This window comes from Myotis brandtii, unplaced genomic scaffold, assembly GCF_000412655.1.
Source record: "Myotis brandtii unplaced genomic scaffold, ASM41265v1 scaffold409, whole genome shotgun sequence".
NCBI classification, from domain to species: Eukaryota; Metazoa; Chordata; class Mammalia; order Chiroptera; family Vespertilionidae; genus Myotis; species Myotis brandtii.
This window is the reverse complement of record NW_005365723.1, coordinates 1,204,824-1,226,419: the sequence shown is the minus strand read 5'-3', so window position 1 is coordinate 1,226,419 and position 21,596 is coordinate 1,204,824. Positions and strand designations below refer to the sequence as shown.

Genomic DNA, 21,596 nt, shown 5'->3' with positions numbered 1-21,596 from the left:
GCAAGTTCGGTGTTCTGTCTAAGCTCAGATTTGAACTATGGGAGAAACATCAAGGTTCCTACTTTACTTTTTTAGAATATTTTTTTATTGACTTCAGAGAGAGAGAGATAGAAACATCAATGATGAGAGAGAATCATTGATTGGCTGCCTCCTGCACGCCCCCTACTGGGGATTGAGCCCACAACCCGGGCCTGTGCCCTGACCGGGAATCGAACCATGACCTCCTAATGCATAGGTCGACGCTCAACCACTGAGCACACTGGCCGGGCTCCTACTTTGCTTTTTATTAAAGATGAGCCTGGCTGGCTGACCATGTTCCAGAGCCGGGGGTGAGGGATGGAGTGAGAGGGGCAGGCTGGGAGCTCAGGTAGGAGACCCCTGCCCGGTTAAAGCTCCTTGTGGCCGGGATGCCGATGGTCACAGCACTTCTCAGCCCCGCGGGACCAGGAAACTGCAGTCTTGAGGTTCACGCTCCCCCTGCCACACCCCTGGGAAATCTATGGCCCCAGAGTTGCTCATGAGAAATGAAAGGACTCAGAGAAATCAGACCCCTTAGGATCCCTGTGCCTGTCGGGAGACTTAGGAATACACGTCTAGGTGGTTGTATTCATTAATCTGTTTATTTCCAACCTCCACTGAACTGAAACGGAGGGACAGCACCCGGCGAGGAGCGCGCCTGCCTCTGCCGCGTGCTAAGTCGGTGACGAGGGCAGGGCACAGATCGCTTACCCAGCCCTGTTCTGCGGGAAGCTGTTGTAGGGGTGTCGCCTTACTTTAGTGAGGCATTTATCAAGGGGTTGTGCTCTATTGCAGATAACTTTCTTTCCCCCCCTCCATGTCTGGTCTTCATTCCAAATATTTAATGTCTTCCCGCTTTTGTAACTTGGATTTTCTAAACCATTCTGCCCGAGTCATGACCTGCAGGCACTGGAGAATCACACGTGTTTGCTCCAGTATCTCACAGACACGGAAATGTTACACAGGATGGCATCCATGTGCCATTGACAGGGGACGCATTTGCGGGCCAGGCCTCAGCTGCCTGGTTCCTTGGACTCTGTGCTTTTTCTGCTGAAAGTGAGAAAACGGCTAAGTTCCCAGAGAAGAGACACAGAGAGAAAGGACCCACTCATAGGGTAAAAGAGGTCAATGTCTTACGTCACAGAGTTTTTTTGGCTGCAATCCGTGGGGCCAGGAGGGGCTGTGCTCAGAGGCAGGCCTCAGAGAGCTGGCGGGAGACGGACAGCAGCCCCGGCCTGTGGGCCCAGCTTTGCACCGTGGAGGTTTGAGGAGCTTTCACACCTGCCTGGTGAGTCTGCAATGGTCTATTTCAGAGAGAGAGAGAGAGAGAGAGAGAGAGAAAGAGAAAGGATTGGACAGGAGCAGAGCAGCTGCAGAAGGAAGGCAGTAAAAAGGCCAGAGATGAAGGCCAACCACCTACATAGAAAAGGAGTAGGTGGGGAGAGAGAGAGAGAGAGAGAGAGAGAGAGAGGATTGGACAGGAGCAACAGAGCAGCTGCAGAAGGCAGCAAAAAGCAGGCCAGAGATGAAGGCCAAACACCTACATAGAAAAGGGGTAGGTGGACAAGGGGGTTAGAAAGATGAAAGGGGTGTGTAAGGCCAGGAGAGTGAGGTGGAGGTGGCTCAGGGTGGAGGTGGCCACAGCAGATAGAAGGTATATAGTTGTCTCCACATCAAGCAATCATCTCCTTTGGAAAACGAGGGGAGGAGTCCCCAAGGTGGGTGGACAGTGGGATCTGGGGCCCCTGTGGGGGTGGGAGCACGGTTTCTTGCGGGGCTCCTAAGTGTGTCTTCTATGGATTCCTAAGGCAGGTGCCCCCGAGGCCCCATCTTGATGTCTCGGAAGCCACCCGAGGGTGTCCAGCCCTTACAAGGAGAGGTGGCTACTTGTCACCGACACAAGTCTAGTGATGTCCAGCGAGGCCTTCTCTCCTGTCCCAATTCTCCACTAAGTCCCGATAGACCCTTGACCCCTTGACCCCAACTTCTGGCATCTTCCTTCTGGAGAGAAAAAAATGTTGACAATAGTCAAAGCCCAGACTTCCCTGTGGCTCTGTTTCTTTTGGCACCAGGAGAGCTAGAAAGAATGCTCTTCTGATCTGAGGCCCCATGGAAGGGTTTGTAGTGGGTGCCCACAAGGCAGCAAACTTGGAACCTGGTGAACCCGAATAGACCTCTCTGAGCTGCCAAGCCTGCGGGTGGTTCCAGGGGCTGGGGGGGGGAGCACCCAGAATCCCACCGGTTCTGACTTTTTTTTTAAAGAATAATAGAGTAGGGGGAGGTTCAGGAGACGGGCCAGGAAACATGGGCCCGTGCGTGGAACATCTGGTGTGGGGGACTCTGGGAAGTCCGCTCCGAGGATGTGGTGGGAAAACACCTGGCAGAGGGAGGGGAGGCTGGATCCGGGATCCGGGAGGCTGTGCGGAACGACTCTGTCGGCCGTGCCAAGTTCAGGCTGCCCACGCCCAGGGCCTGTGTGGCCCAGACCCACTGGCTCAGACCTCTGACCTTGGACCCCATCAGACACAGAGCTGAAGAGAGTGAGGACCAGAGCAGGGGCTGAGAGAGGGTGGCCAGGGGCGGGGAGGGGTTTAGGGGAGGCCTGGCAGGTGTCTGAGCTGCAGGAGTGGGAGCTGGAAACAGGAACATCCTCCCTGGAAGAGGCCCAGCTGCGGACTCCCTGCTGCTCCTCTGCAGCCTGGGAGGGTGATACCCTGAGGCCGAGTGAGGGAGCCTGGCTGGGAGTGACGGGCGGGCACACGGTGAGCAGGCAGCAGAGCGGTTTGTGCCGATGGGGCTGGAAGGGATGTGTATGTGCTGAGCTGGGAGGAGGGAGGGAGCTGGAGGCTCCATAAAGCAGCCACACTCCCCGCTTCAGTGTCTGTTACATAAAAGTCCTAATGCTGGCCTTTGCCCATGCCCTTGGCTCCCCCGAGGCAGCGTGCTGTGTAGAGCCTGTTTTCCCCGAGCCACTCTGGGGCGGGTCGAGGTTATGCTGAGGTTACAAGTGAGCGGAGGTGGTCCTGCTGCGCCTGTGTTTGCATTAGGAGTAGACGTTCTGAGGAGAGAGCAAGATCTTTTAAAGAAGGTCGGGAGAATGTGGGGTTAGAGCTGATCTTGGGGTGTGGGTTGATGCCTCCTGGTGAAAGTGGGAAGGGACTCCAGATGGAGGAATGGGGGTGAACCCCCGACAGTGAATGACTAGCCTGTCCATCTGCTGTCCCTGTTCTGTGCACTTATGTAAGGAATTTACGAGGAGGGAGCCCGCTGATTTGGGCCAGAGCTCTCAAATATCAGAGCGAAGAGTAAAGACTAAGAACTAAGACTAACAACGGCCCCAAAGGCATTGACACTGTAGCTGATGTGTATGGAGTACCTACTGTGTGCCCTTGCGCTGTTCTAAGCATTTAATACCTTTTTAAAAAATAGATTTTTTATTTCAGAGAGGAAGGGAGAGGGAGATAGATATAGAAATGATGAGAGAGGATCATTGATTGGCTGCCTCCTGCATGCCCCCTACTGGGGATCGAGCCCGCAACCTGTGCCCTGACTGGGAATCAAACTGTGACCTCCTGGTTCATAGGTTGACGCTCAACCACTGAGCCATGCCATCTGGGCAGCATTTAATACCCTCTTAGCGCATTTAAGGGCACCACGACTCCGGCACTGGGTGCCTTTTTTAAGTCTCCATTTTACAGGTGAGGAAGCTGAGGCACAGAGAGATGAAGCCGTCGGGGTGGACCGTCGAAGGTTGGAGTAGCGGGTGGGTGGCAGGAGGAGCTGGCGCGTTCCTCTGCGAACCTTCATGGTCATTCGGTCACTCAGGTGCTTCGTATGCTTCCTGGACACACATGACGTCATCGAACCCTCAGGACAGTTCAGTGAGATGGTCATTTTCTAACTTCACTCCTGGCAACATCTGGGCTTGAGTCTGGTGCAGTGAATTGTCCAATGCTGCTCCTCGGGTGTGTCCCGTGTGAGGTTACACCCAGAGCCGCGCCCGTCCTTACTGCCCTTGCTGTGGTCCTGGTGTGGACTTACAAGGCACGTGGATGGATGAATGAATGAGAACTCCTTCTCGTCCTTTCTTCTTTGTGTGTTTGCTTTTCTACATTTTGGTGTGTTGCTGCCTCTGACTACACAGGTCTCTGAGGGGCTCTGTTTCCTGTTGGAGCCACGGTAGCTGGTGGTGGTCAAGGCCAATGGGTGATTCCGATCTGGGTCAGCCCTCTGGTCCACCCTGTGTCTCTCATAGGCACTCCTGCTCTCTGTCCTCCTGGGTGAAGCCCCGAGCTCCACAGCTGGAAAGAACGGCCGTGAACATAGTAAGCTCTGGGTTTGCTGGTGAGGAACCATGATGCCACCAGCCAGCCTTGGGGGACAGAGACAGACGCAGGGGAAGGGCCTCCGGGAGCCTGGGGTGCAGAGGGAGCCCTTGCATGGGCGTTTGGAGTGAGAGTGTGTCCCTGTCAAGTTGGAAAGGAAGCATGCAGGCCGAGAGAGGCGGGGCCGGGGAGCCGGCAGGTTGTTGGAGGGACAGGTTCCCAGCCGGAGCCTGAGCTTCATCGCTCAGCACCTAGCGTCTCACTTCCAGATGCTCCCCGGGCGGCTTGCTCTGCACTCCTGGCTCAGACAGTCAGCGCTTGATGAGAGCCAGAGGGGTCCCCTCGCCACGCAAGGGCTCATGCGACGCGGAGACAAAGGAAGCGGGCGTGTGATGTCAGGGGCTCTGTGTCAGCAAACGTCTGAGCTCAAGATGGAGCTCCCAGAGGCAGCACCTGGGGCAGGGACACGTCGGAACTTCGTAGCCTCTTCCTCTGAACTCGTGTCAGGAAACGTGAGCTGGAAGTCGCCCCAGAACAGACCGTCCTCTGCTGATCCTCTTTCTCCGCCGTTCCCAGCAACAGCGGGGTCTCCTGTTTGCTTATTCAGTGCATGGGAACACAGGTCTCCATCCTTGATCTCGACCTCCATCCTGGGCATGACCTCCAAGGGTGCACGCGTGCCCTGGAGTGGAGACCTGGCGTTGGCCGAGCCGTGTTAGACGCAGACCACAGAGGCACTCTGTGTAGGGGTCTGAGTGGCAGAGACTGAGGGTCAAATGCAGGTCTCGGCTGCCATGGTTCCGTGTGATCTCGATTTGGGGGCCAGTCTTGGAGCCGAGACATAAATAAGGCTGCTCTTCGGAGCTTCCTGGACCCTTTCCCATTCTCACTCCTCTTTCCCTCCTCCCCTCCCTCTCTGGAGTGCTCTTCATGCTCCAGTCTGGAGCGGTGCTTAGAGGGGAGTTCTAATCCATCCACCCACTCATCCAGTATTTAGTGAGGGCCTGCTGCGTACTGGGCTCTGTGCTAGGCCCAGTGTACAAGCTCAGTAACACGTGGCGCTGGCCTTTGGCTTGAGCAGCTGCCAGCACCCTCTAGAGCCCCTTTGCAAAGCCATCAAATTCTGGAAATAATGGGGGGAGCCCCAGTCCAGCAGGAGGGCCTTGGGGTGGGACCCGGGCTGGCCAGCAGGAACATCGGGTGCTTGGTCCGTCCTGAGTCCCCTCACCCGGGACAGGGACAGTGGCCGACCGCACTGGTGTTCATTCAACCTAGATTTTTTCCCCACGTCATTGTTACCCCCATTTAGTTAGTAACTGGGACACATTTTTATTGATTTTTTTTTTTTGAGAGAGAGAAAAAAATTGATTTGTTGTTTCACATATTGATGCATTCATTGGTTGCTTCTTGTATATGCCGACTAGAGATCGAACCCGCAACCTTGCGTATCAGGATGATCCTCTAACCAACTGGGCTACCAGCCAGGGCCTGGGGACCCATTTTAAATTCTTGACCTCCTAGCTCTGCAGAGTTCTACCCTTTGAAATGTCTCCTCCTAGAAAACCCTGGACGTGAGCTCAGGGCGACCCCCTGTTTCCGTAACCTGTAAGTCACCCGGGGCGGCTTAGCAAGCACCGCTCCTGGGACAGTGAGCCAGGCTCTGCTCCGTCCAGGGGCGGGGGGAGCGGCTGGGTTGGCCGCAGGCCACCCCACAGGGTCTGTGCCGTCCAGGGGCGCCCTTACCTGGTCACGCTCTGACGCAATACCCAAGGGGAAACCAGTTCCGCGTGCCACCGGGGCATGAGGCGAGACATAGCCAGTGAGGCCATGAGAAGGCGCGAGGGCAGGAGGAATTCCTACCCCCAGCCGGGGCGGGACCAGCCCTCTCAGCGGCCTCCTTCCCCCTCACAGACCCGGAGCCGGCCCTCCGTCTCCCCCCTGCCACTTCAAACCCTCAGTCGGAGCTCTGGGAATGTTGTTCTTTCTCGTTTAAAGACATTCCACTTCATGTGTAATTAAATGTGTGGGATTGAATTAATGTTTTCTCCTGAGCGAGTTTGGCAGCCGGAGACCCGAGGGTCTGGCTAGTGTAAAGCAAACACACACTTCTCCGAGACCCTCCCTTCCTCTCCCTGTTCCCTCTCTTCGGCCAAGAACCTCCCCCCTCCTTCGTTCGCCCCGTCATCCTCAGGCCTCGCCTTGTGATGGGAGGGCCCCTGAGGCTGTGCAGACCCTCCGTTCTTCCGTGGGTGCTGGGGTCTTCCTTGATCTCTTTGGGTACCATCCTCCTCTCCAGAAGGCATCCTCTCTGCTCGTGGTGAGCTCCGGTGGCGGTGACCAAGGGCGGCAGGAAGTTCCGTGGGAAATGACTTTCTCTCTGTCCTTATAGATGAGTGTTCTTCCCGCCAAGGACTGCTGCCAGTTCAAAAGCAGCGCCTCTCTCCGGGGAGGAGGTGCCCTGGCCAGGGAGGCTGGCGTGGAGGGCAGGGGGGTGGCACCGTCTGCTCAGGCTGGACTTCAGAGTCCCGTGGGCCACTGCTGACATCTGGGGGCCTTGGGCAAGGTACTCCATCACCTTCAACTTCAGCCTTCACAGCTGTGGCGCTTGGGGTAGCAACACATTGTGTTTAAGAGAGTCGAGAAGATGAATGAGGCAGTTCATGTTGAGAGCTGAGCCTGGTGCCTGGCTCGGGGAACGTGCTCACTCGGTGGCAGTTATTTTGTTATTAATAAGGACACTATGGCCTGGCAGGGGTGGCTCAGTGGCTGAGCATCGATCTATGAACCAGGAGGTGACGATTTGATTCCTGGTCAGGGCACATGCCCGAGTTGTGGACTCGATCCCCAGTAGGGGGGCGAACAGGAGGCAGCCGATTGATAGTTCTCTCTTATCATTGATGTTTCTATCTCTCCCTCCCTCTCTCTTTCTCTCTGAAATCAATAAATAGTTTTTATTAAAAGGGCACCAGGGAACAATGACAAGGTGAAACAGACAAGCACAGAGGAAGGTAGAGTTGATGGGGAAATATCTGAGCGGTCTCAGCAAGGAGGCGGGGACCCACCTGGAGACCAGGAATTACAGTGGTCCAGGGACGAGGGGAAGGCGAGAGCTTAGGAGAGCCTGTGGGGATGAGGGGAGAGAGCACCTGGCCAGCCGTAGGGATGCCGGGAGGGCCCGCATCTGGTCCCTGCGGGGACAGCCTTCAGGGGAGGACCAGCTCAGGGCTGCCACACGCATGGCCCCGTGGGACAGTCACCCGTCAGAGCTGCAGGACCGCCAGGGAACTGCTGCTACGGCGTCCTGGGCCTGCCTGCGGGAGCGGGCGGCTGTGGGGACTGACGCTGCTGCCTGGCGTACGGCCGAGTCCGACCCGCCATTATTTATAGTCGCCGACGCTGGGAAAGCTGGTTTCTCTGCTGTCAATAGCCGTCTCTGGCAGGCGGTTGTCTCTGTCTTGATGGCTTCATCCCATTGTCTGACCAACGTCCTCCCGCATCTGCTTTGACCTCTGTAGGGGGAGGAGGTGGGACATGGCGGTGACAGGCTTGGACAGGCTGTGTAGGACCCCTTGAGTCGGAGCTGGTTCCCCTCTTGTTTTTTTATTTTTATTTTTATGATTTCAGAGAGGAAGGGAGAGGGGGAGAGAGAGAGACATCAGTGATGAGAGAGAATCACTGATCGGCTGCCTCCTGCAGGCCCCACACTGGGGATCAAGCGCACAACCCAGACATGTTCCCTGACCGGGAATCAAACCACGACCTCTTGGTTCATAGGTCAATGCTCAACCACTGAGCCACACCGGCCAGGTGCTGGCTCCCCTCTGAGCAACCTCAGGCCACTTTATTTCCAGGGAATATCACCATCCTTGTCTAAGGTTCTTTCCAAGCCACCATTTTGTTCGCAGGTACATTTATCTCCTAGTTTAGATGAAAATATCACAGAAAGGAAGGAAACCTACTTGTGTTAAATGCCCATTGTGTTTCAGATACTTCCTATTATCTGTTATCTAAAAGTCATAAGTCCATCCTCTGAACAGCTCTGCCCACAGATGCTCATATTCCCAGGAACCGAGTTGGAGGGAGGATACGGTGCAGGGTCAGGATTTGAACACAGACCTGTCTCTTTCCCCAAGTCCTCACTCGTTCAGTAATACCGTTTTGTGGGGGTGTTATGCCTCTTCATCCCTGGTCAGCAGGACTGAGTGATTTCTGCCTGTCACACTTCCATCTTCTAAGAACATAGAAGTGAGGCCAACAGTGGTCACCTGTGTCTCTGGCCACGTCTGTCTGTCCAGTGGGTTGACCTGTGCAGGTCACAGAAGGTGCTGCAGGTGAACAGAGGCAGGAGAGGGGCTGACCCCAGCTTGCCCTCTGACCTCTCAGGGCTCTGAGGTCTGCTGTACAGAGGTGGCTGGTGGCATCTCGGGTTAGCGACCCTGCCCTCGGCCAGGCTTGCTCCCGGCCTGGGCGACCTCCCAGGAGTGACTCCCACACACACGGAATCGCCATCTTGGCCCTCGGACGGAGTGGTGACGGAGATGCAGAAATTCTCCTTCTGTATTTGTCTGATGAACCTGCTGTCCGATGGTGACGAGAAGCGCTCCCGTGGCTTCCTCCGGGGGAACGCAGTCCGTGGCTCTCTTGCAAAGAGGAGTCTGGGAAAAGCCGGGCCCCAAAGTGCCTGAGACCCTTTCATCTCCCCGAGACGCCTCCTCCCTGTCTGCCGGGCCTGTTCTCGCTCCAGCCACCCCGCATCGCTGGAGACTGGGAGGCCTTCCCACGCCTGGGCTGTGCGGCCCCCTCTCCTCCTCCCCTACCAGTGTCCCGGCGTCTGAGCTCTGTGACCCAGACTCTGCTGGGCCAGCCAGCCGGGCAGTAAAAGGAGATTGATGCCCTCTCCTCCCAGGAAAATCCATCACTTCTAGCATGTGGGGCAGCTCGGAGCAGTACTGCATGAGCTAAAAATAAGCCCAGAAAGAGGCCCGAATAGACGCTTGGACCTCAGAAAAGAAAACGGCCCACCCCAGCCTCTCCTCCCACGCTCTTCCCTCCCACCCCCTCCTCCCCGGGCCTCCAGGAAGGGCGCCCACCCTTCCCCTCGGGCAGATGCTGCACTAGAGTCCCAGGATGCGCAGGTGAGCAGCTGGGCAGGAGAAGCAGGGGAGATGGAGGGTTGAGCTGCTGTGGACAGCGTCCTCTTGGTGGCCACAAAGAAGGAATTCACAGGACGTGCAGTTTCGAGTAATGGAAAGAACGCAGGCTCGGAGCCACGAGAAGAAGAAAGAGCCCTTCCTTAGCCGTGTTTTAGCTCTGGGGACTTTGGAACGTTACCCCTGCCTCCATTTTTCCATCTGTAAAAGGGGCGCAATAACACGCATCTCTCATGAGAATCGAAAGTCGAGCCAATAGTAGGATTGGGCACAGATGGATTCCCTTTACCCCCTTCTTCCTACCTAAGTTCAGGGAAAGCAGCTGCCGCAATGGTGGCCTGGGGTCCGGAGTCCTATTGGAGCCTCTTCCCCCCAGGGCTGGGCGGAAGTTCTCTCCTGGGAGGACTTACGATGGGATGGAGTCGGTTTTCACGTCCTAGTCCTCCTGCTACCCCCTCTCACATCTCCCCACCCCCGTGTGGCCCAAGCTCAGGGGTTGCTCTACAGACACTTCCCTCTGCTGCCCGTGAGCCCAGCCTTTTTATTCTGAGCTGCTGGGTGTTTCCACGTCTCTGAACGGGCTCCTCCCTGTGGAACGATCCACCTGCAGCTGTGGGGCCGGCACTGGGGTCCGTGGAGGTTGGGGGGCGGTCTGCTTCATGCTTGCCGAGAGCAGACAACTTTCTCGTCACGTGGTCACCTGCCCCCTGTTCCGTTCGGGCCCCCCGTCCCAGTCAGCTGGCGTGTGTAAAGGTCTGTAACCCTTGGCGTCCTCTGAGATACCAGTGCGTTCTGGTGTTTTCATGGCTGTTGACGTTCTTTGGCAAGAAGGGGAAGCAAGGGCCAAGTCAGGGGTCCCCAGCCGGTGGCTGAGATGGGGCCAGACTCCAGAGCATCAGCGTGTGCCCGGGCAGCCAAGCCACTTGCTCCCACAGCTCCTCACCCGCGGGCCATCCCGGACCTGGCGGGGACACCAGGCACTCTGATAGGAAATGAGAAATTTATTGTCTATTCTGAAAGGAATCGCCAAAGCCAACCGAAACAGTGACCGAAGCCTCGCAGCCACACCCCTCTGTCCCTGTCCTGTGTCTCCTCAAACTCACGGGTCAGTGTACCGTGGGCCTCCGTCTTCCGCTGTCCTCTCTCGGCCAGGCCATTTGAGCCAGTCCTCTTTCCTGGCTCGGCCACGCTCTTCCTGACGCTGATACGGGCATTTAATGGGCGCCTGCCTGTTGACCAGGTAACGGAGAGGCCGGTGAGCAATTACTGGCTCGCGCCTTTCCTCACCGCCCACTTCTTCTAGCGCTGCGGTTCTCAACCTGTGGGCCGCCACCCCTTTGGCGGTTGAACGACCCTTTCACAGGGGTCGCCTAAGACCATCCTGCATATCAGATATTTACATGACGATTCATCACAGTAGCAACATGACAGTTATGAGGTAGCAACGAAAATAATTTTATGGTTGGGTCACAACATGAGGAACTGTATTTAAAGGGCCAGAAGGTTGAGATCCACTGTTCCAGCGCCTTTCCACAGAGGTGGGGGGCTGAGGTCCCCTCCTGCTCCCCAGGGAAGGCAGACTTTAACCCGGCTGCTGAATGAGCCGGGCCCCTGGCAAGCCCGCTCTGTGCACAGACCCTGGTTCTGGGTTCTCTTTCTGGACTTGGCGTTCGTGATCTCATTGGTCTTTCCCTCCGAGGAGGGTTTGTCAGGGAGAGGCTTTTCCCAAATAGTACACGTGGCAGTCGTTATCTCAGTCCCGACCTTGTGTCGGGGTTGTGCCCGCCATTATAACAAGAGCCAGCGTGTGTCCGCGTGTGTGTGCAGGTGTGTCTGCCTGTAGTGTCTCCCGGCACTGGGCCAGGCTCTGCCTATGGATTAGCTCGCTTCATCGCCACAAAAGCTCAGCAAGGAAGGTGTTGGTGTTGATCCCATTTCCCAGGCGAGGAAATCGAGGCTCTGGGGGGAAATAACGATGCCAAGCTCAAGAAACGAGCAAAGAGGCGGAGCCAGAATTCAAACCCGACTCTTAAATACTCCAGAGAACTCACAATCCGCAGTGCAGCCTATGGACCCAGGGCACGTGGCCCTCACCTGGAGTCTGTTCGAAATGCAGACGCTCAGGCCCCCTGCGCCGGGATCCGCCCCAAGCCCAGGGCATTCCCTGCACAGTCACCACAGCTCCTTCCCCCAGAATCCTGTGCACTCACTGGCGTGGGCTGTTTCCCAGCTGCGGTCTAGAGACCTAGGGGGGTGTCAGGCAGAGCTGGAATGTGATTCCGGGTCCGACTTCCACTCCACAGTGAGAAGCCGTCTCCCCGCCCAAGGCGGGGTGCTGCCCGAGCCTCCCTCGCCTGCCGCGGACTCCGAAGCGGGGCTCCCTGCTCTGGGCCCCCGTGCTCCCCCACCCCAGGCCTCTAAGGAGGACAGCACTGACTCGGCCGCCCCTCTCTGTCCCTCCACAGACGTGCAGCACATCAAGAGGCGCGACATCGTGCTGAAGCGGGAACTGGGCGAGGGCGCCTTTGGGAAGGTCTTCCTGGCCGAGTGCTACAACCTCAGCCCGACCAAGGACAAGATGCTGGTGGCCGTGAAGGTGAACCCCAGAGCGTGTGGGGCCAGGAAGGGCGCCTTTGGGAAGGTCTTCCTGGCCGAGTGCTACAACCTCAGCCCGACCAAGGACAAGATGCTGGTGGCCGTGAAGGTGAACCCCAGAGCGTGTGGGGCCAGGAAGGTGGTGGTGGATGGGGGGGGGGCGGCTGGGGAGCAGGAAGGAGAGCTGGGCGGAAGTTCTCTCCTGGGAGGACTTACGATGGGATGGAGTCGGTTTTCACGTCCTAGTCCTCCTGCTACCCCCTCTCACATCTCCCCACCCCCGTGTGGCCCAAGCTCAGGGGTTGCTCTACAGACACTTCCCTCTGCTGCCCGTGAGCCCAGCCTTTTTATTCTGAGCTGCTGGGTGTTTCCACGTCTCTGAACGGGCTCCTCCCTGTGGAACGATCCACCTGCAGCTGTGGGGCCGGCACTGGGGTCCGTGGAGGTTGGGGGGCGGTCTGCTTCATGCTTGCCGAGAGCAGACAACTTTCTCGTCACGTGGTCACCTGCCCCCTGTTCCGTTCGGGCCCCCCGTCCCAGTCAGCTGGCGTGTGTAAAGGTCTGTAACCCTTGGCGTCCTCTGAGATACCAGTGCGTTCTGGTGTTTTCATGGCTGTTGACGTTCTTTGGCAAGAAGGGGAAGCAAGGGCCAAGTCAGGGGTCCCCAGCCGGTGGCTGAGATGGGGCCAGACTCCAGAGCATCAGCGTGTGCCCGGGCAGCCAAGCCACTTGCTCCCACAGCTCCTCACCCGCGGGCCATCCCGGACCTGGCGGGGACACCAGGCACTCTGATAGGAAATGAGAAATTTATTGTCTATTCTGAAAGGAATCGCCAAAGCCAACCGAAACAGTGACCGAAGCCTCGCAGCCACACCCCTCTGTCCCTGTCCTGTGTCTCCTCAAACTCACGGGTCAGTGTACCGTGGGCCTCCGTCTTCCGCTGTCCTCTCTCGGCCAGGCCATTTGAGCCAGTCCTCTTTCCTGGCTCGGCCACGCTCTTCCTGACGCTGATACGGGCATTTAATGGGCGCCTGCCTGTTGACCAGGTAACGGAGAGGCCGGTGAGCAATTACTGGCTCGCGCCTTTCCTCACCGCCCACTTCTTCTAGCGCTGCGGTTCTCAACCTGTGGGCCGCCACCCCTTTGGCGGTTGAACGACCCTTTCACAGGGGTCGCCTAAGACCATCCTGCATATCAGATATTTACATGACGATTCATCACAGTAGCAACATGACAGTTATGAGGTAGCAACGAAAATAATTTTATGGTTGGGTCACAACATGAGGAACTGTATTTAAAGGGCCAGAAGGTTGAGATCCACTGTTCCAGCGCCTTTCCACAGAGGTGGGGGGCTGAGGTCCCCTCCTGCTCCCCAGGGAAGGCAGACTTTAACCCGGCTGCTGAATGAGCCGGGCCCCTGGCAAGCCCGCTCTGTGCACAGACCCTGGTTCTGGGTTCTCTTTCTGGACTTGGCGTTCGTGATCTCATTGGTCTTTCCCTCCGAGGAGGGTTTGTCAGGGAGAGGCTTTTCCCAAATAGTACACGTGGCAGTCGTTATCTCAGTCCCGACCTTGTGTCGGGGTTGTGCCCGCCATTATAACAAGAGCCAGCGTGTGTCCGCGTGTGTGTGCAGGTGTGTCTGCCTGTAGTGTCTCCCGGCACTGGGCCAGGCTCTGCCTATGGATTAGCTCGCTTCATCGCCACAAAAGCTCAGCAAGGAAGGTGTTGGTGTTGATCCCATTTCCCAGGCGAGGAAATCGAGGCTCTGGGGGGAAATAACGATGCCAAGCTCAAGAAACGAGCAAAGAGGCGGAGCCAGAATTCAAACCCGACTCTTAAATACTCCAGAGAACTCACAATCCGCAGTGCAGCCTATGGACCCAGGGCACGTGGCCCTCACCTGGAGTCTGTTCGAAATGCAGACGCTCAGGCCCCCTGCGCCGGGATCCGCCCCAAGCCCAGGGCATTCCCTGCACAGTCACCACAGCTCCTTCCCCCAGAATCCTGTGCACTCACTGGCGTGGGCTGTTTCCCAGCTGCGGTCTAGAGACCTAGGGGGGTGTCAGGCAGAGCTGGAATGTGATTCCGGGTCCGACTTCCACTCCACAGTGAGAAGCCGTCTCCCCGCCCAAGGCGGGGTGCTGCCCGAGCCTCCCTCGCCTGCCGCGGACTCCGAAGCGGGGCTCCCTGCTCTGGGCCCCCGTGCTCCCCCACCCCAGGCCTCTAAGGAGGACAGCACTGACTCGGCCGCCCCTCTCTGTCCCTCCACAGACGTGCAGCACATCAAGAGGCGCGACATCGTGCTGAAGCGGGAACTGGGCGAGGGCGCCTTTGGGAAGGTCTTCCTGGCCGAGTGCTACAACCTCAGCCCGACCAAGGACAAGATGCTGGTGGCCGTGAAGGTGAACCCCAGAGCGTGTGGGGCCAGGAAGGTGGTGGTGGAGGGGGGGGGGGCGGCTGGGGAGCAGGAAGGAGAGGTTCCCTCCTCCGCATGCCATCGGGCCCTTGCTCCAAGGTCAATGAACTGTCCTTGGGACCCACACCCACTTGCTTTGGCGTCAAAGGTCCAGAGCTGTCACACACACATAAGGAGCAGGTTTTGCCTGGGAAAGGCCCTGGTTTCATTCTGGACGCCCGGGGCTCACTCCCGTCCCCAGGAGGGTGTTCCTCCTCCCTCCTCGGTGACCTCGCAGGAGGTGTTGTCGTTGTAGGGGCCTGGAAAGTCACCTGACCAACTCTCTGAGGAGACTTGGGAGAGGGTGGGCTCGAGACGCCCTGGAGCCGCTGCTCAAGGGCACCAGCCATCACTGGGAACAGGAGAGGGGAGGGTGTCAGGTACTGAGCAGGGAGAGCAGCGAGTGAGGGTAGAAAGGATTCTTAGTGCCCCCACGGGATCCAGGTGCCGAGCCCAGAGGGCGCGTGCCTGCGGGTGACTGCCTGCTGGCAGCTGCGGGAGGGGTCCATTCACCGCAGGGCTGCTCCATGCTGAGCCAGCCGTGCAGCTCTGCAGCTCAAGCCGCATCGCTTGGAGCTGTAGCGAGTGCCTTTGCTCGCCCCCTGGGTCCTCCTGCAGTAAATCAGTGTTGGACAGATCGCTGAACATGATTGGCACAAACAAGAGTCAAGCCCGGCTGGTGTGGCTCAGTGGTTGAGCGTCGACCTATGAGCCAGGAGGTCACGGTTGGATTCAGGGTCAGGGCACAAGCCAGAGTTTCAGGCTCGATCCCCAGTAGGACCTGTACCTATGAGCCAGGAGGTCACGGTTCGATTCTGGGTCAGAGCGCAAGCCCGGGTTTCAGGCTCGATCCCCAGTAGGAGCTGTACAGGAGGCAGCCAATTCATGATTCTTATCTTTGATGTTTCTATCTCTCTCTCCCTGTCCCTTTCTCTCTGAAATCAATAAAAATAAATTTTCCAAAAAAAAAAAAAAGTCAAGTAACCTCACCGAGGCTGAGTAAACCAGTGGTGATGGCTGTTGTCCAGTCACGTTTTAAATAAAACGAGGCATTGTCTGCCAAGCTCTGCTCTAGAAATAAATAAGAAAGCAGAGTGTTGCCCCATGGAAGGTCAATGGTGGTTACTGCTGGACGTCCTGGAAATGGACTTGGCTGTGGGTCTCCATAGACCCGGGGCGGTCAGACGAGACAGGGGTCTTCCCGTGGCTTGCACCAGGGATGTGGGAAGGTTTCTAATTTTATCCCTAAACTTAGAGTCTGCGCTGCCCTGAATCCTAATTTATAGGATGACACTCATCCGCTGGGCGCTGCAGTGCCGTCTGGGAACTGGCGAAGGAACGGAACATTTCTGGGCTCTGAGCAGGAAATGAAGTGATGGCCTGAAACCCTGGGAACTGATCCCCGCGCAGGGCCCGGCGCTGGGTAATGCAGAAAATGTGTTTCTGCTTTCCTCCCTTTGGAAGGCTTTCCTCTCCCCTTGGGCCTGGGAACCCGGAGGAGATGGGCGCTCTGGGATGCCACACCCTTGGGTGCCCCGTGGGCCCAGCGGTGGTGATGGTGACCGTGACAACGGCATCTGACAGACAGTACTCACCAGGGTCCTGCTGTAGGTGACGTGTGCCGGTTCACGCTTCATTCTCACAACAAGCTTAGAGCCCACCCGGTCACAGTCCCATTGTACAGAGGACAGGGAGGCACCGAGGGACAAGGGGGTCGGTGGTGGAGCGAATTCACAGCCAGGCAACTCCTCTCCTCCACCCACGAGGGAGTGAGACCCTGGCCACTGTCATTCCTGCCCCCTCTGTCTCTCCATGCTCTGTTCCCGGGCACCTCAGCGTCTTCAGCCGCGATTCTCCCTGTGGTTTCATCCAGTGTACACTGCGTCTCTTCTGTGGCAGTTTCTGTTTTAGCCTCAGTGACTGTGTAATCTATTTCCAAGATATCTAATTGGGTCTTAATTTTATTGCTATCTTATTTCTCCCTGTTTTTGCTAAATACCTCCTTGATTTTCTTAATCTATTTTTGTCGGTCTCAGAGAGGAAGGGAGAGGGAGAGAAAGAAACATCTCTGATGAGAGAGAATCACTGATGGGCTGCCTCCTGCATGCCCCACACTGGGGATCGAGCCCGAAACCCGGGCATGTGCCCCGACCGGGAATCGAACTGTCACCTCCTGGTTCATAGATTGACACTCAACCACTGAGCCACGCCTGCCAGGCTAGTGTTCTGACCATTTAGACAGCTTCCCTCCCATCTGACTGAACAGACCCTCAAAACCCAGGACTTGGGGTGAAAGGGAGCTGATGCCCAGAGGGGAAGCCCAGAAAGGGCAGAGTCCTCGAACTTCGGGGGAAGAGAGGTAGGCAAGGGGCCGAATTCCGGCTCCGCTGTTTGTTCTACGGATCCTGCTCGAAGGGCTTCAGAGACCCCTCAGCCTGACCCATCTCCCCGAATCCCGGTGCCACCACCCGGTGACCCATTTTGAAGTTCTGCTCGGAAGAGGACCCCCTGGAGAGGGGCTAGGGAGTGTCAGTGGTTTTCCTCCTAATTCTCCTCCTCAGGTCATCTCTGCCCCAATGGTGTCAGTCCTGGCCCCCGGCCCCCCGTTTGCTGAGCACAACCCTTTGCCAATTACATAAGCACTTCAGGTGTGACCCAGGAGCTGGACATCCGTGGTGAATGGTTGTGGGCAGACTACGGGCGATCGCGGTTGCCTTGTGCCTCATCTCCTGGTGCCTTGCAGGGTGCCAGCCCCGGGCACACTGGCGGGCACTGCTGGAGTGCTGGGAGCGGAAATATCCAACGGCCGCCTTTGGCCTCCAGGACTGTGCGCGAGAATGATTTACAGGGATGGAGAGAGGCCACTGGGCTGGCCCCAGATGTGATCTGCTTTTCCCTCTCACAAACCCAGGGCTCACATAAATCTTTGTATTCTCCCATCCCACCCATGCTGGGTTCCTTTCCCCCTCTTGTTCTTCATGAACATAAATAATCACTGGCAGCCATCCTATACCCACGCCCCCGCACATGGAGTTCAGGGCCGCAGCCAGGGGCTGGGTCAGCGAGAGAGGCGCCCTCGGCCTTCTCCCACCCACAGCATCTTGCAGATGCCTTTGTTCTGGTTGTTGGCCTCAGAGCTGGTGAAATGAGCAATGGGCCGGTGGACGCCCGTCTCGCCTCCGGCCTTGGCCGGCCCTGCGAGCCTGGCATCCTCGCTGGGCCCAGCCCCTCTGCTGGAGCCCACACTCAGCTTCCCCCGCCCTCTCCTCTTCCCCATCTTTTAACTTCTTGCCCACCATTCCGCTGAGGCCCTGCCTAGTGACTCCTTCGCCTGATACATGAATCCAAGCAGGTGTGCTGGGCAGGAGCAGCCAGGCCTCCTTTCGTGGTCTTTGGCGAGTCACCTCCTCCTGCTGGACCTCCGTTTTCTCACCTGTAAAACGGGAAAGTTCACAGGAGATGACGCCCGGCATTTTGGTCAGCAGCGGGGCCATTTAATCAAGCTATTTTGAAAAGAAGGAACGGTGGTGCTGGTTGCATTTGCAGTGGGACTTAACCTCTGGTCAGGAGACCGTGGTCCTTCGGGAGAGAGCCCTCCTAGAGGCCTCGCCGTTGACCTGGAGACCAGAGACCAGGAGACGGCTGAGGCCCAGCTCAGCTGGCATTGAAAACGTGTCATCTAAGTTGCTATCTGGACAAGGCTGGGCCTCTGTTTCTCCAACCTGAGACTTGAGCAGGTGAAAGCAGATGACACCTCAGGCCTTTTTCATGCTGAGAGTCCACCATCTGGTCTCTAATGTATGCTAATGACTGACAGCATTGATGGGCCTCCTAAGTACAGTGTTTGCATGTTCACATCCCTGAAGTGCTGTAAGCCCAGGCAGCCATGTGGATTTCAGATAAAGGGGTTTGCTGCTGAGAGAGAGAGAGAGAGAGAGAGAGAGAGAGAGAGAGAGGGAGAGATCTGGCCAGGCCTTTTAGTAACAGCACGATCTCCATTCTGCAGGGAGGTCAGTCTGCCCACATGACCAGAAAAGGACAGGTCATGGCAGAGAGGACTCTGCAGACCAATCTCCCCGTGTCTCGCTTCTCACTGACCTGAAATGGTGCGAGAACGTCACACTCCCCCCGTCCCTGCCTCCTGTTGTGTCTGTTGAGGTTACTATTCTGTGTCAGCGGAAGCAGGCGGGTGTGGGGAGGGTGGGAGGCCGGAGAAAGGTGTGAGCGCACCTGCCCAGCTGCTCCTCCTGCAGAAACACTGCCCCACCCCCGCCCCCCTTCACAGCTCGCTCCATGGCGGCTGCCAGCGCCGCATCCCCAGGGCCGGGCCCTAGCAGGGCCCCTGGGATGTCTCACACTTTCCTGCTTTGGCCTCACCCTCTCCTCCTGGTGCCGAAAACCCGCATTTACAACTGACCACCCCTCCTCCTTTTATCGTTCTGGGCCCTGGGGCGAGTGGCCTGGTCCGACGCCTACCCCTCACCCAGGGTCTCCCACTCCCACAGGGGCTGAGCGGTGGCATCTGGGTGGCCACAGGTGCCCACCCTGCCATCCTACCTGGGACTTTGCGGTGCTTTACCTGGTCCTACGGATCCTCAGGCTTCTTCTGCCTATTGACTGCCGTTCCCATGGCTGCAGCCCCTGACCTCCACCCCAAACGCTCCCTCAGCCCCTCCTAGGAGGACACAAGTGCCATCGACGTTTCTCTGCACATATACACTCTGTCACCATCTAAAGTCACGGACTTGATCAAGTTGCCTGGTTTTGGGTAAACTTGGCACAGGCGACCTTACGAAGCTCAAGTGCTTGGGGCAGGTTTTCCCTGTTTATTTCAGCCGAGGGACCATTTCTTCCAGGGAACCTGAGGGGACAGGGCCTCTGTCAGGCCTCCCACCTTGCGGCCCCGCCCTCCGCCTTTCACGCTAGTCATTGGCTGGTGTCTGAGACGGTGTCAGGAAGCTGGTTTCTGGTTCCTCAGGGATGACAGTGCTGAAGGTGGAAGGGTCAGGCCTGGCCTTGTGGCCTTTAAACCCCGATTCAGATCTCATCCGTTGGGCCCTAGCCGGCTTGGCTCCGCGAGTAGAGTGTCGGTCCGTGGACTAAAGGGTCTCAAGTTCGATTCTGGTCAGAGGCACGTACCTCAGTTGCAGGCCCGGTCCCCGGCCCTGGTCGGGGCACATTCGGGGGGCAACCATTCGATGGGTCTCTCTCACATCGATGTTTCTCTCTGTCTCTCCCCCTCCCTTCCACTCTCTCTAAAAATCAATGGAAAAATTTCCTCAGTGGATTAACAACAACAAAACAATCTTCTTCGTTGGGCACAAGCAGGCCTTTCTTCTGAGCACCAGGCTCCTTCTCAGGAGGGGGTCAGGCAGATCCCTGTCCTCTGGTTGCTAAACGCCTTTGTCCTATCTCGTTCCCAGGCCCTGAAGGACCCCACCCTGGCCGCCCGGAAGGACTTCCAGAGGGAGGCGGAGCTGCTCACCAACCTGCAGCACGAGCACATCGTCAAGTTCTATGGCGTGTGCGGCGATGGGGACCCGCTCATCATGGTGTTTGAGTACATGAAGCACGGAGACCTGAACAAGTTCCTGCGGTGAGCCCTGACCCCTTCCCCCCGCTCCACCACCACCCCCCCAACCCCGGGCATCCTCTCTGGAACTAGCAGTTATATTTGTGCCTTTGAGCACATAGGTCCAGGGGTTAGACGTGAGAAGCAGCCTTCCATTCTTCTGCATCAGCTCCTGAGCTGCTGGATTCAGGCCTTCATCCCTGCTTTGGGGCCATAGGCCTGGGGGCTCTGTCACTGGGACCAGCCACCAACAGAGTCCCCCAGTCCTAGGCCGTGTGTGTGGTCCAGAGAGTGGACTCAGGAGTCTTCCTACCCAGAGCATCACTGCTGGGAGCCTGTAGGAAATGCAAATGAACTAGCTCCACCTAGCCAATCAGAATCCTGGGGGTGGGGCCCAGGGAGCTGATTAACAAGCCCTCTTGATGCTCCTGAGCCACATGTCTGGCTTCCTCTGCTCCTGCTCACCCCTGTGTTCCCTCTGAGATCTCTGTGACGTTGGCCAGGTGATGTGATCACTTTGTGCCTCAGTTTTCTTATCTCAGAATTGAGGTGGGAGGATTAAGTGAATGAATATATTTAAGATACTTGGAGCAGTGCATGGAACAGAGTAAGGGCCATGTAAGTGTTAGTCTGGGTTTTATTAAATATTCTATATTAGACCTCTAGCACCTGGGCAACCCTAGATATAAATGAAGGAGTCTAGAAGAGAAGGGTTGTTCCCTGACCCCTGGAGCACATCTGCTGTCGTCTTCGTGTGGAATCTGGATCAGTGTTTCGCCCACGTCTGCACTCACACAATACATTTTGCTGTAGACAGAAATAGGCCATAGTCGGCTGAAAAGGGAGATGGCATGCACTGCTGTGGAGCATTCCAGAAACCTCCTGAATTCTCTCTGCCCCTCGCTTCTCCCCGACCCCCGCAGGGCCCACGGGCCAGACGCCATGATCCTTGTGGACGGGCAGCCGCGCCAGGCGAAAGGCGAGCTGGGACTCTCGCAGATGCTGCACATCGCCAGCCAGATCGCCTCGGGCATGGTCTACCTGGCCTCCCAGCACTTCGTGCACCGGGACCTGGCCACCCGGAACTGCCTGGTGGGGGCCAACCTGCTGGTGAAGATCGGAGACTTCGGCATGTCCCGGGACGTCTACAGCACCGACTACTACAGGGTAAGGGGCCTTTCCACGGCAGGACGCCATGGCCGAGTCCGCGCCTCGCTTACGTGTCTTCGTCATTGTCCATTAACCCCGTCACTCGGAGCACACGCAGACACACAGCCACGCCCACACATGCACTAGTGATTATCCTCTGGCCACGCCTACATCCTGGCATCTCCTCCTTCCCTCTTGGATGTTTACCTCAACCACACCCTGACACTGAAATGCCATTTGCATTGTGTTCTCACATGTATCATTAACAACACTCATTCTTTGTGCAACTATATATATGTGTGTGTGTGTGTGTGTGTGTGTGTGTGTGTGTG

General features: G+C 57.1%; 1 protein-coding gene across 1 annotated transcript in view; it reads left to right on the top strand.

Moving 5' to 3' along the window:
• Positions 1–21,596, top strand: part of NTRK3 (neurotrophic tyrosine kinase, receptor, type 3) — a 221,922-nt gene that overhangs the window by 164,379 nt on the left and 35,947 nt on the right. The window contains exons 13-15 of the mRNA XM_005873375.2: positions 11,959–12,089; positions 19,967–20,139; positions 21,039–21,282. Coding sequence (XP_005873437.1) covers positions 11,959–12,089; positions 19,967–20,139; positions 21,039–21,282 — 548 coding nt within the window. The remainder of the gene's footprint in view (positions 1–11,958; positions 12,090–19,966; positions 20,140–21,038; positions 21,283–21,596) is intronic.